The 15,199-nt window shown below is 36.8% G+C and overlaps 1 protein-coding gene across 11 annotated transcripts in view; it reads right to left on the bottom strand.

Moving 5' to 3' along the window:
* LOC136027600 (mitogen-activated protein kinase-binding protein 1-like) overlaps positions 1-15,199 on the bottom strand; it is a 215,511-nt gene that overhangs the window by 195,496 nt on the left and 4,816 nt on the right. For 9 of the 11 annotated variants that reach the window (XM_065705009.1, XM_065705012.1, XM_065705013.1 and 6 more), the window contains exon 1: positions 5,259-5,559. In XM_065705009.1, coding sequence (XP_065561081.1) covers positions 5,259-5,399 — 141 coding nt within the window. In that variant the 5' untranslated portion in view covers positions 5,400-5,559. Of the gene's footprint in view, positions 1-5,258; positions 5,560-7,730; positions 7,866-15,199 lie in introns of those variants that run through there. The other 2 variants (XM_065705011.1, XM_065705005.1) reach the window with 1 other exon arrangement.

The following is a 15,199-nucleotide window of genomic DNA, read 5'->3' as shown; positions in this document are numbered from 1 at the left end:
AAAAAAAGCGAATCCAGTATGGTTTAGTCAATCACGTATCAAGGACATTTGTTAATTCTATCCACCAAGCTTCATCCAGATTCCTACACTCCAAGTGTTTTTCCAAGATTTCCCCCTCCAACTCCCCCCAATGTCAAAAGATCTGGTCGGGATTTGAAATAAGAGCTCTGAGACATGAATTCCTTCTAAATATCAAATTTCTTTACGATCCGATAACCTGTTCGTAAAATAAAAATACCCAAATTTTCACGTTTTCCAAGAATTCCGGTTTCCCTCTCCAAATCCCCCGAATGTCACAGGATCTGATCGGTATTTAAAATTACAGCTTTAAAGCGCAAGATCCTTCTAAATATCAAATTTGATTAAGATCTGGTCACCCTTTCGTAAGTTACAAATGCCTCAATTTTCAAAATTACCCCCCCCCCCCCCCCAACTCCACCAAAAAGAGCAGATCCGGTCCATATATGTCAGTCACGTATCTTAGACAGGTTTTGATTCTTCCCATCCAGTTTCATCCTGATCTCACCTCTTAAGTATTTTCTAAGATTTCTGGTTCCCCTCAACTGCCCCCCCCCGCCTCCAATTACGCTGGATCTGGTTGAGATTTAAAATAAGAGATCTGAGTTACGAGATCCTTCTAAATATGAAGTTTCATGAAGATCCGATCACTCCTTCGTAAGTTAAAAATACGTCATTTTTTCTTATTTTTCAGAATTACCCCCCCCCCCCCCACGCAATTGAGCGGATCCGTTCCAATTATGTAAATCACGTATGCAAGACTTCTGCTTATTTTTCCAACCAAGCTTCATCCCAATCCCTCCAATCTAAGCGTTTTCCGTCATTTTAGGTTTCCCCACCCCAAACTTCCCCCAATGTCACCAGATCCGGTCAGGATTTAAAATAAGAGCTTTGAGACACGATATCCTTCTAATATCAAGTTTCATGGAGATCCAATCATCCGTTCGTAAGTTAAAAATACCTCCTTTTTTCTAATTTTTCAGAATTAACCCCCTTCCCCAACTACCCCAAAGAGAGCGGATCCGTTCTGGTTATGTCAATCAAGTATCTAGGACTCGTGTTTTTTTCCCCACCAAGTTTCATCCCGATCCCTCCACTCTAAGTGTTTTCCAAGTTTTAGGTTTCCCCCTCCCAACTCCCCCCCCCCAAATGTCACCAGATCCGGTCGGGTTTAAAATAAGAGCTCTGAGCCACGATATCCTTCTAAATATCAAATTTCATTGAGATCCGATCACCCGTTCGTTAGTTAAAAATACCTCATTTTTTCAATTTTTCAGAAATACCCCCCCCCCCCCCAACTACCCCAAAGAGAGCGGATCCGTTCCGTTTATGTCGATCATCTATCTAGGACTTGTGTTTAATTTTCCCACCATGTTTCATCCCGATCCCTTCACTCTAAGTGTCTTCCAAGTTTTAGGTTTCCCCCTCCCAACTCCCCGCCCCCATCACCAGATCCGGTCAGGATTTAAAATAAGAGCTCTAAAACACGATATCCTTCTAAACATCAAATTTCATTGAGATCCGATCACCCGTTCGTAAGTTGAAAATACCTCATTTTTCTAATTTTTAAGAATTACTCCCCCCCAAAAAAACTACCCCAAAGAGAACGAATCAGTTCTGATTATGTCAATCATGTATCTGGGACTTGTGCTCATTTTTCCCATCAAGTTTCATCCCGATCCCTCCACTCTAAGTGTTTTCCAAGATTTTAGGTTTCCCCCCTCCAACTCCCCCCAATGTCATCAGACCCGATCGGGATTTAAAATAAGAGCTCTGAGACACAATATCATTCCAAACATCAAATTTCATTAAGATCCAATCACCCGCTCATAAGTTAAAAATACTTCATTTTTTCTATTTTTTCCGAATTAACCGCCCCCCCCCCCAGATGGTCAAATCAGGGAAACGACTATTTCTAATTTAATCAGGTCCGGTCCCTGATACGCTTGCCAAATTTCATCGTCCTAGCTTGCCTGGAAGTGCCTACAGTAGCAAAACCGGGACTTTAGGTTTTCCCCCTCAAACTCCCCCCAATGTCATCACATCCTGTCGGGATTTAAAATAATAGCTCTGAGACACAATATCAATCCAAACATCAAATTTCATTAAGATCCAATCACCCGCTCATAAGTTAAAAATACTTCATTTTTTCTATTTTTTGCGAATTAACCGGGCCCCCACTCCCCCCCCCCAGATAGTCAAATCGGGAAAACGACTATTTCTAATTTAATCTGGTCCGGTCCCTGATACGCTTGCCAAATTTCATCGTCCTAGCTTACCTGGAAGTGCCTAAAGTAGCAAAACCGGGACCGACAGACCGACAGACAGACAGACCGACAGAATTGGCGATTGCTATATGTCACTTGGTTAATACCAAGTGCCATAAAAAGGATGTCCATGAGGAAAAGAAAATTCAATGGGTAGCTTAAAATAAAAAAATTAACTTACGAATATCTCATTAGTTTGTCACCCGTCACGACATCAATTACTTTATGCATATTTATTTGTCTGTAGAAGTGAAAGTGGGGGTGGGGATGGGGTTAGAACCTCTGATGAGCTTGGCAATTTATCACAAGCTTCATGGGCAAAAAATTATTTGGTTGGTCTGTATTTAAGAGCAGAGATTTCCATTCAGATACCTTCCAAATCCCCTCTGGAATAACAAATGAACTAACATCTTTTTTATCAATCCTAATAAAGGGGTTAATGCCGGATTTGCCTCTCATCCAATCAGACTATCTGTCTTGGTTTTTTCTACAATTAGCCATGACTTGACAATTAGCCATGGACATTGCAAAATATCAAGAGTTTATTTAAGCTAGTTTTGTAGATATAAAATGCGTAACCTGCAAAGCAGTATTTTTTCTTTGTTTGAAGTTTAACTAAGTTCATTACTTCATATAAAAAATTTATTTTTTGTGCTAATTTTTCCAATTTTATACATATATGTATAGCGAACGGAAAATCAAAAAAGCTCTTTGAAAAAAAACTTTCAAGTGAGCAAGAATCGCCCTTTGAGGTTGATTAATTACTTCAAATACTGAAAATGTAAAAAGCCAAGTATTAAATTTAATTTATCACAAAATGCAGGGATAACTTTTTGATCCCCTTAAAGGGATCGCCTCAGCATACTCCCTCATCTCAATAGTGATAAAATCCCAAAAATTTTGCAGTTTTAATTTATTGCTCGGTCGTCCTATTATAAGACCAGATTAGCAATAAACAAATGACTTTCAAAACTGAAATCCACAAAATTTGCTCCTGTAGACAGACCAGGTGCAATAAGCGAAATTATTGTATTTTCCATGAGCCTCCAGGAGAGTTTAATTGATATTAGTGCTTAATGACAGGTGCAGAAGTAGCATATGGGTCAATAACCTATGCTAGCAGGGTAGAAGATCACGGAGAGAATTTAGGGACCCTTTGAAAAAACAGTTGGTAAATTTTTTGCAGTTCATGTAATTGACTTACCAATAAAGTGAAAATACCACTCGATGCCTTTTGTTATGTTCTTTACGAATACTATAATCGCTTCTATCGCAAATTTTTGAGCTTGCACTTATTGAGCTCTTAAAAATGACGAATTTTCAATTGAAGTATGATTTATCGGCCGTTTTCGAAAAAAACAATACTACGTTTTCTCAGCGCCGTTTTCTTGATCGTTTTTGACAAAATAATATTACATTTTCTCAGTGCCAAAATTATTTATAATAAGGTTAGTTCAGGTTATGTCAAAAAGTGCTTAAATTTGAATTTGCAATAGAAGCGACTGTTATATTCGTAAAGAACATAAAAAAAGGCATCGAGTGATATGTTCACTTTATTGGTAAGTCAGTTATATGAACTGCGAAAAACTTTCCAAATAGTTTATTGTAGATTTGAATCAATTGTTCAACATAGAGAAAAACATGTAAAGAAAGGCAAAGTACTACATGTCTATTATAGCCCCAACCACTCAAGAGGTGAAGTTAGGTTAATCCTAATGAGATACATCTAAGTATGATACAATTAGAAACAAATTTGAGCAATATACTTGCACACTGGGGAGGTGGGGGTAAAGTATAGCAGGTCTGCATGCAAAATTTGTTAGGTACAATTGTTCTTCATATTATGAAGCAAGAATCGTTTTCTAACTTCAAACTGCCCAAATACATTACCCCCCCTTATGTGCAAATATATAGCCCAGATTATATATTCCCCGTCTATTCTGTCACTTGTTTTGTCTTGTCTCATGCTAAGCTAAAAGAAACTAACGAAAAAAAACGGTTCCATAGTGCGTTAATGGATGAACTACTTGAGTGGTCGGGGCTATAACAGACAAGTATCAAGGCAAATTTTAGGTAAACTCCTAAAGGTTGACTACAACTAAAGAAAACATGCTAATAAAAAGATTACTTGAGGACAGGACTTCTAAGAATAAAAATTGCTTGTCACCACCTCGAATCTGTTTTAAAGCACAGCTTGCTAGCCAGGGTTCATACCAGAAATTCATACCCAGACCCCCCCCTCCCCTCTAATGGCCTCATATTTCCCTAAAATATGTAAAAAAGATAATTGGTTAAAAAACATATAAAAATGGGGGGGATGAAATGCAGTTCATTAATAGGCTACTTGCTGTAGCGTTTACGAATATCGCTTCTATCGCAAATTCAAATTTAAGCACTTTTGACCTAGCTTAACCCAACCTAACCGTATTACAAATAATTTTGGCTCTGAGAAAATGAAGTATTATTTTGTCGAAAACGATCGATAACTCATACTTTAATTGATAATTCGTCATCTTTAAGAGCTCAAAAAGTACTGAAACATGAATTTTGCGATAGAAGCGATTGGTTTATTCGTAAAGAGCATAAAAAAAGGTATTGAGTGGTATGTTTACTTTATTGGTAAGTCAATAATGTGAACAGTCATATATTTACCATCTTTATATAACCTGGGGCTATATGAAAGCTTTAACGGGGGGTGGAGATGATTGGTCAGAAACACGAGCAAAGACATAAAAAATAAACATAAAATTAGCAATCTTAAAAATGTCCCTCTTTTAGGTCTAGCAAGTGTCCGTCCGAAGAGATGCTATTATTGGCCTTTACCAAAATCCTTACCAACCTCCAATATTTTCGTCAATTGGCAGCCCTGTTCCCAAAGAAACTTGAAACCAGTTTGAGTATTTATTTAATCTATTAAATAGACAATCTGGCCTTAAGATATTTTGATTATAAGAAATAAAAAAAAATCAATACCGTGCTATTTCCTTTCTTCCTTTTAGTTTCTGTGTTTACAACTAACTCACTTTTAGACTTGACTTGTTTTCTTTTTGGATCATCCACTTTTTGGTCACTTTCCATTCCACTATCTTTACTATCAGCCACAAGATTAACCATTATATCCAAAAAACTATTTACGAAATATATATATATAACTGCACTTATCACCAATTAATATTCTCCGATAGAAATTCAACACTTAAAATAATATTGAAATTCGATGTCGCACTCATAAAAGCAAGAATCATGTTCCTCAAACAACATCTGTTGGCACACTAACTAAACAGCTTCATTGTTCCACCGTACTATAAACTGGATGCTCATGCACGGAATATTTTAATCTCCGTGTTATATATCTATGTACATGCTAATTCATCTTAATATTTATCAAAAACATTTATGATAATAAAAAAATAACACAAAATTGCCTACGCAGCACAAATGTTCCATTTTCAGCACACTTTAGAGGTTATGGTACAATCCAGACTAAATCTCGGTATATTCGAGCTACATTTTAGAGGTGAAGTTTCAGTTTTTCAAGATTTTCGAGCCTTTTCAAGTCACCTCTTCGAGCCTCTCAAGTCAGACATTTGAGCCAAAGAAAGGGGATGTTCGCCCACGTGACACAAAATGAAATCCCCGTGGATTTCAAACTAATCAACACATGAGAAACGTGTTGGTTATGTGTAATCAACACATAAACCAACACATGGTTTCTGAGCAGGGATGCCACCATGGTCAGTTCCTTAAGTGCTATAATTGCCCAAATTTATGTACTACACAGCGATTGTCGGTGCTACAGTAAATAAAATTGACTGTAATAGTGCTAAAACAGTACTTTGGTGCTACAAGTGGCAACCCTGGGCACAGGCAACCCTGTTTCTAAGAGAGGATTAATATATTATTGAAAAAAGTAGTATTTTTCGTCTTAGGGATGGAGAATGAAATAGAATGTTATAATTGTTCAGAATCTACTGGGTACCATTCGGTCACACAACTGGTGCATTTGCCTCAAATGTTGGCAACCCTTAAGGGTTTAAGGGTTAAACACCAAGGCAGAGCATAGTACGACAACCAGTCACTTTTTTTTCTTTTTTTTTAATGTTATTTAAGGTTATGCAGTACCTTAGAAAAAAAACACCATATCTCGTCCATTACAAACTCTTTTTGTTTCTATGTCCAAACTATTTAGACTTAATTGGGGGTTCTTGTCATAACGTCTAGCTAGAGCATCGATAAGGGATCTGAATAAACAACATAAAAGTAAATGCCGACACCTAATTCTCCAGATATCTTAGAACCATTGAATTTCTCTCATTTTGTGCCGGGGATGAAGATATTCAGTTTAATAAAACTCATATCTTCAGAAAGAATGATTTTTTTTTTTTTTTTTCGATTAAAACGGAGCAGAATTTTCTTTTAAAGGTTAAGGAAACAATAGTCCTGAAAAATTTTGCAGCATGTCTGCTAGGGAAATACTAAAAATCAGCTCAAAGGAAATGCCGTTTGGTCAAAGTGGCAGCATCGGTAGTTCCCTGTGGTGCTTTGAATTTGATTAATTAGCTTGCCGAAAAAAGGGGCGTGCACTTTCATCGTCTTTTTAATCAGATTCCATAGTCAACCCATAGATTCTCAAAAGATACTGATGATGGCTAGTCCCTGTGAGAATTCGTTGGTAGAGCCTTTGTCTTTGAGACGATCAGCCGACAAGAGAAGAAGGCTGAGTCTCAGAAAGTGAACTTAAGTTACCGCAAGCCATTACGTAAAATTCACAGGAGAGACATACGCTCTATCTCCTCAAATAACGTTCTTTGTGACATGGATTTTAATTCACTACAAAGTACGAATTAAGCTATAGTAATGAGAGGAGAAGCGGGTAATTTTTATGTCTTTTTGTTACAAATATAAGGCCAAATAAATGAGGTACCTTAGCTCTTGTACTGACACAAAGACAACAATATTTTTTACGTTGCCTTTTCATTGCAATTGTTCTCTAGTTTGTTGTACATTTTCTTGTTGTTTTCTTTATCAATCAATCAATATCTTTATTGCACAATAGAACATACAAGGGTGTTATATGGAGTAGAAAGATAAGTAAACAAAAAGAAAGGAAAAAAAACAACAAACACGCAGCAAATATATGCATTCAGTTTATTGTTACTAAACTCTTAGGATAAACCTTGGGACAAAAAAATGCAAGTACGTCAGAATTTGGGAGGGGCAAAATATTCCGCAAAGGGGGAAAGACAAAGAAAAGAAAACACAGAACAGCAGAGAGATGAGGTCATCGAAAAAGCCATGAAAATCTTGGCATTTCTTAGGGGGACGGCACGGGACTAAACTTCCCTTTCCTGACCATAAGTGCCTAGATTAAACTATTCTGAATATAGACACTTGGCCTAAAGGGTTAAAACCTCTGCAAGTATCTTTAACTGATCTAGTGCCTACCTTTTCTCCCAGCGCTAATTCTTCTCTGCCTCTTCGTAATGTCGGTGCCCTTAATACTTTTGACTTGGGCAACTCAAAATCCATCAGTCATTTGCCAAGTGCAGAAAACTTGAATTTCTTCGAGTCGATATAAATCTTGAAATGGAAAAATTAATTAAAATTGATTGCAAGGTAAGGTGATGACAGGTTAGGTTGGATTTGGTTAGGTTGCGCTATCTAATATTTTCAACCCATTTCTGATATATATAACCAAATTTAACTTAATCTGACCTAACCCAAAACTAATATAATCTAACCTAACTTTAACTTTTACGATGATAGCTTGCATATGACTGAAAAAGCTGACTCGCAAAGCTAAATTTATCCAAGCAGAGGAAAAGCATGTATATATATATATATATATATATATATATATATATATATATATATATATATATATATATATATATATATATATATAGGAAGTACGATGACTGGCCAAAATTGAAAACGATAGTTATAATGTTTGCGATTGCGTTTGACCTGGATAAGGTCATCAACGCTTACCGTGCCTTTGTTAAGAAAAGAAATGATCGGCGTTATGTTTTTTACTATGACAAAAGACAAGCCAAGGCAAAAGTTAGAGGTCCACTGACAAAAAAAAAGTAACTTTACAAAGGCGCTAAATCTAATTTAAGGTCACTAAAAATGTTTAAGGGGTTGATTGATGAAAATGAAGCAAATATAAATATGATTAGAAGACAAGAGAAATTGAAAATCGCAACAACAAAAGAAAAAGGGAAGGGACAAACGGTAGCGAGATTCAGATTCAATTGTAAACAAAATTTTGAACAGTTTTATGTGGTTGGAAACGAATTCGCATTTTTCACGGGGTGGCCGTATCAAACCTGTGGGGACGTCGTCAAGAGAAGGCTATCTTCACCGCTGAATAGTTCATACCATTAGCTACATATAGATCCGAAATACCTTTAGCAGGGGCACCAATTTACAAAATGTGGGGAGGAAGGATTATTTCAATTTTTACTGAATTTTTTTTCCAAATATTGGGAGGGCATTTTTCTCCAATAAAAATACCAAAAAAGGTTATTTTCAAGACCCTGGGAAGTGAGCTACTACCTCTCTACAATTGGCGCCCCAGGCCTTCAGGGATATATTTCAGCTGGAGCTGACAAAAAGTCCACAATATGTTACCATCTATCTTCAAAATTGAGAATTTGATAGCTTAGTCTTATGTTTTGTTAAATAAAAAAAACAAGTTTTTTTTCAGTGAAAGTAAAGAGCAGCATCAAACCTTAAAACGAACAGAAATTACTCCGAATAGTACGGAGTTGTCTCCTCCTCAATACCTTGCTTTTCACGCTAAAACTTTTAGCATTTTTAAAAGCTAATGAAATTCTACACCTTACTTTTCTCGCTAAAACTGTTAGCATTTTTAAAAGCTAGCGAAATTCTACTGAAAAGGCACTTGTGTTTCAGAAGCCGTCCTTAAAAATAGGAAGAAACAGTCAAACTTTAGGGTAAATAGCAGGGTATCGAGGAGAGGGGCAACCTTTTCGTATACGGAATAATTTATGTCCGTTTTGAGTTTTAATGTTACCCCTCTTTGAGTTTTAATGTCACCCCTTACTTTCGGTTGAAAAAACTTGTTTTTAATATTTAATTTCTAATCATTTTCGAATAATGCCGGTAAATCCGACTCACCTTCCATGAAAATTTCGCTCCCCTCATGGGAAACTGCTACGAGGAAATTCCCTCCCGCGTAAAATACACTCCTCCAGTAAAATTCCCTTCGAATAATTCCACCTTATTGAAAATCCCCTCCTTTTAAAGTTTCTTGGGGCCGATTCAGCCTGAAAAATTCTTCTTGCCATACTTTCGTTTCAAAGGACTTGAATTTCTAATCACTTTCTCGATCACTCCGGAAAATCCTCATTCCAAGGAATTTTTTCCCAGATATCCAAACACGCTGAAAATATCCCCCGGACGATTTTCTCAAAACAATCTCCACGTGTTAAACTGAGTTGGCAAAGAGAAAGTAAGAAAAATAAAAAGAACTTCGTATAGGAATTATGTCATATCCCCCTACTGTAAAATTTACCCCTGAACTATACCTCCCACAGAAATTTTCTCCAAGGAAACCCACCCCAAGCACAAAATCTCACCCCCTCCCGAAAAATGTCGGTATACTTCCCTATAACAAATACTACAAGTGTTTCAATGGACAAACTTTATAACTTACAGGCCTCTCCCTAGTGGCTGTGGGGGTCATGTTACCCCTGAGGTATAGTTTTTGGATCTTTCAACTATGCTAAACAAAACGACTATCTCATAATTGCCCTCCAAGGAGGGCTATTTGCCCTCTAATCTGTTTGGTTAGTTAAAAAGGGCAAGAAAAAAAAACAAAACAAAAAAACAAATAGGCTAAACACACATCCATGATCTTTCTTCTGCCAAAAAAAAAACAAAATGCAAATTCCACATTTCTTGTATATAGAAGCTTGAAACTTCTAAAGCAGGGTCCTGTAGGGTCCTCTGATACGCTGAATCTGACAGTATGATTTTTATTTATATTCCTTACCATTTAGAGGGCATTTCCCCTTTTTTCGAATATTAGGCAAATTTCGAAATTTTTGTTCAGGTACAAAAAATGTAACAAAAAGCATTTAAACCAATTGTTAATGCATTTTTATCCCCCCCCCCAAAAAAAATTAAAACCTGAATATACCTGTGAAGTTGGGGTCAAAATCCGATGTCTGCGGTTTAAACCAACACCAGGGAGTCCCCTCCAACAGAATCAGCGTTTATCTATGTTTTGGCCAGCTTTCACAGTCTCAGCCCCCTAATCCTTCTCTTCATTAATTTCTGACTCATAAACATTTTCTGGAATGGAGTATATAAAGCATCTAAACAAGTTCATAAATAAATATGCTTAAACATATCTTACCACCAGTGGCACCAATCTACTAAAATTATGGGGAAGCGGCAAAATGCATTTTGCAAAATCTAGGGGTGGGGCAAATATTCGATTATTTCAATGAAACTACCAAAAAATGTATTTTTCAAAGAAATATTAAAAAAGACATTCGTTGAAACCTAAGGCGAAGGGACAAACTAAATCTATGGGGTTTCTTTTCCAATTGGAGCCTAACCGAGGGGGGCAAACCAAGGTCTGGGAGGAGCAGTTGCCTCTCTGTCCCATAGAAAATTACGTCCCTCTTGTGTATATCTACCTAAGATCTTTATTTTGATTAGATATAATGTCTCACACAGAGTCTAACACCTAGCTAAGCATAAGGACTAGATGGTTTTAACTCGGGGGCAGGAGGATGTAGCAAACACGAAAAAACACATTTAGCATTTACACTTTTTTTTAACACGTATCTACATTTTTTAACATTTCCAGGATGGAGGACATCATCAGGACGGATTTTTTGCGACCCTACATACCCCATCCCTACCCTCGGTGTAAGTGAGCCAGATACTCTACATTCTTCTCAAACTTATTCTCCATGCGTAAACGTATTTGAATATAAGACTACTGCACGATGCTGAAAAGGAAATACATTTTAAATATATGTTCTAATATGCCATCTATTAGGAATTGTTACGCCATGGATACAGATGTCTAACGAGTAAAGCTGAATTCACAATATTCCCCAAACTACCAAAGTTGGTACAAATTTAGATATGCACGGGGCGTGGGGTAGCTAGTCTAAATCCTCCTCCACCCAATATATTTCTCTAACGGTAAACTGGTCTTAGGGTAAAAAAAAACCTTATTTTAGAGTGCTAGATAAGTCTACGAATATTACTACTTACTCTTCATTCTTTTGGTGTCCCCCCCCCTAAGAAAAACTTTGACACTTCAATAGTCTTTCCCCGTTCTTGAAGCAAGCACGTACACATAATTTTGCTTCGGGAGGGGGCGAGGGTAAAAGAAATTGTTTGATAGTTTGAACTAGAAGCGCCAGACCTCTGGATAGATAGCGGGGGCACAGTTACTGGGCCACACTAATCAGACTTGCTAAAACACGCAAGTCTCTCCCGTACCCTACAAATCCCAGTCAACAACCGACTATTCTCAGTTGGACCTGCACACCTGCTTGTGGATATTAGTCAGATCTGCACAAAACGGGTCAAAGAACCACCTGCAACCTTGCCAACAACAACTGGTTTAGCCTATTCTCAAAATATCCACCTCATCTCTCCTTCATGCTTTATTTATCACCAAGAGTCTCCTAGGTTTTACTGGGACAAGTCCTAATTGACTCTAAAAACTCATAAGCGATATTGGACAATTATTAATCCTCTTTATTTAAATTCTTCCCTTATGTAGGGAAACTATTTAGATTAACCCGAGAAAATAGGGGAAAATATCAAAGTGAAATAAGGATATAATTGGATTGGCAATAGGAGAAACAATAACAGGAAGGTTGAAATTAATTACTTAGGCTGGAATTCCATTGAGGCTGAAAGTTAACATACCAATCAATGAGTCAATAATAGTCACAGCTTCTTCGAAAATGTAGTCTATTACCATAGACTAGTATCTAAGAGGGTTCTAAACATTTTCTGATTGACACATGTTCAGAAAATTACATTGCAGTGTCCAAAATCAATGATGTAAAACTAGGCTAATATCATTTACAAAAATAAACATAGCAGCCCTGCTATGACAATTAACTACTTTTTTACAGACAGGTAGATTTATAGGACACTTCAACAATATATTTAAACAGTAAAACATAATATACCGGCATCTATGGCCAGAAATACACAGAGAAAAACAACGATTACTAATAAACATTAAAATAACGATTAAAATAAACAAAGAAAGATGAGGCACAACTGATTACTAACTTCTTGCCTAATACAAAGCCAAGTCTTCCATGCAACAAAAATACGAAGGTGCTTTTTCAACTTGGCCTACAGACATTAACCACACGAGACCAATAATTAGAGAAAGAAATAATGATAATAATTAAATTGAGACATAATCAACAATAAACACATATTTTTAGCTGGAATTTTTTTTAGCTGATTCCAGAAGAGTATTGCAAACAGAAACAGAAGCTGTCAGAGGATTGAAGTATGATGGACTGAATGTCATTCAAATGTTAGTGGAATTATGAAGGTAGTAGATATAGATGAATTACAAAATCGTAGAATGATCAAAGACAAGAGATGAAACAGTTCTGAGGGTTCCAGAAAGATCACCGTAAATCTGGTTATTCTGGTCAAGAATAGCTCCTAGGACCATATTCAGGGACAGATTTTGGAAAAGAGAGAAACTAAAATTTCCGTTAGGATAAGGAGAGATTAACGGATTCAACACCTCCACCTCCCCACACACACACAAGCAACCCCCAAAAAATTTCTTAACTGCGTAAAAATAGTGATAAGACTAGTTTATTTTAAGAATAAGAGAGGAAGAGGCTGAAATCCTTCCCTTTGGTAAATTGTCCGACTAACTTATTAATGAGGTAGCTAAGGAATAGACATACTTTTAGAATCAAAATTTCACCCTGAGTCAAAATACATTCACTTGCATTGGAAATGAGCTTCAACTCCTTGGAACTTGATTAATAGAACTATTTGGTTCAAGAATAATGTTCCTTCCTTTGTCATACAGGCTACTTTCGACAGCAGTATCAAAAAGGAAATGAAACAATGAAGAGATTAATACACCCAGGGAAAATATACTGAGCCTTTTAAGAATTCCATGATTCCTCCATATCTTTATTTTTAATTAGACTAATATGATACACAAAGGAGTGATTCTCATCAAAAAGAACTGGAGATACTAGTCTTTAAGTCTACTAGGAGATCCCCTTGAAAGGTGAATTTCCGATACCCTAGTTAAGAACAAGCCTAAAAAATCACGGGAAAATCATGAAGCACAACTTAGCACAATTTATGGCCAGACACGTAGCATTGCACCATAGAATTTCTCTGTAAAACAAAAGAATCATTTATGGACCTCAGGCTCCATTCTTATAGCAGTAAAGAGGTTACTGTTGTTTCTGACGGTAACTAGAGTGTCCTCATCTACTGATGGAAATCTACATTTATGGGTATGGAATGGTTTGGGGCTAGTATACACGAGAACAAACTATGGCTTTTTTGGTTATGCTTATCGATAACAATTACATAATTATTAGGATAGAGGCCCCCAACTGAACCTTTGTGGAAAGCCTAACTCAACTAGGGAGGGCGAATAGAACAGATGATGCATGGAGACAAACATTCCAGAAAAATAGGCGTCGAATCAAGCGCTAGTAATCCCTCTTACACCCTAATGAGATAGTTTGGGAAGCAAAATTTGGTGGACAAAAAAAATCAGAAGCAATTCGGGTATCCAAAAATAAATGAGCAGGAATCAGTAAAGAATCAATAGTAAAAATGTAAAAATTTAAAAAATAAATAGTTATATGCTCTGTTAAGAGCTTAGCTCAGAAGCCAAACTAAAATTTATGAAACAAGTCCTTAACATCTAAAAAGGGAAGTAGATGGGAAAGCATAGCCTTTTCAAAGATTTTGCAAAATACAGACAGCAAAGATTTTGGCTGATACTTTCCTGGGTAACTTCAAGGTCCACCTTTGTATAAAACAATCATTTAATGTTGCTTAAGTAAATTGGAAAAAATTCTATTCCCCAAAATAACAGACTTACAGGTCTTGTCAATGGAGAAATAATTGAAGGAAGAATGAATTTCACCACCTTGGTAGTTATACAATCAGGACTAGTATAGACTGAACCTTTTAAACCATTAACCATTCTAGTTATCTCAACCACAGAAACTGTCTCTGAGACCATCACCTTCAAGCAAGTTGGGCCAAGATATGACTCGGAATCAGATTTAAAAGAAGAGACGCTTAGTGAAGGAGCAGTTGTTTCTTCGACATTAGAGAAACAAGTGCTTCTTGAACATTAAATTTTGTCCTGAACAACCAAGCCATTGGCCACCAAACTTGGAGGAATATAAGAAGGCGGACACAAGGGGTTAAAGACATTAATGATCGCTTGCCATGTTCTCTCAACATCTTTCCAGCATTTTGTAAATTTTTGGAAAAAAATAAGGAAGTTTTATCTTCCAAATTAGAGAATTATAAATATCTTTATAAATTTGAAATACTGAGGGCAAGTGGCAACTGTGCTCAATGCTGACTTTTATTGGACTTGCAAGACTTCAAAAAGGCTTTTTCCCGTCTCCAGCTTTTGAGAAGGCCTGGCATCAATTATGAAATCTAGGAAATATTTCCAGTACTGGTCAGGTTTAGTTTGGGGGTCAGTGGTGTGACTCTGTAAGCTCAGCTAGAGTTGACCCAGCTCTAAATGGGTACCTGGAAAAATCTGGGGAAGGTAAGCAGGAAGGGTGTGTGAAAGCACAGGATGGTTGGCCCCCAACTTTCCATTGCACTTCCTGGCTGAACAGCCATGAAACAGAGATCAGCACCACCAGTTTGGA

The sequence above is a fragment of the Artemia franciscana genome, chromosome 5, assembly GCF_032884065.1.
Source record: "Artemia franciscana chromosome 5, ASM3288406v1, whole genome shotgun sequence".
Classification (NCBI taxonomy): Eukaryota; Metazoa; Arthropoda; class Branchiopoda; order Anostraca; family Artemiidae; genus Artemia; species Artemia franciscana.
The sequence above is the reverse complement of the archived record's forward strand: the minus strand, read 5'-3'. Positions and strand labels throughout refer to the sequence as shown.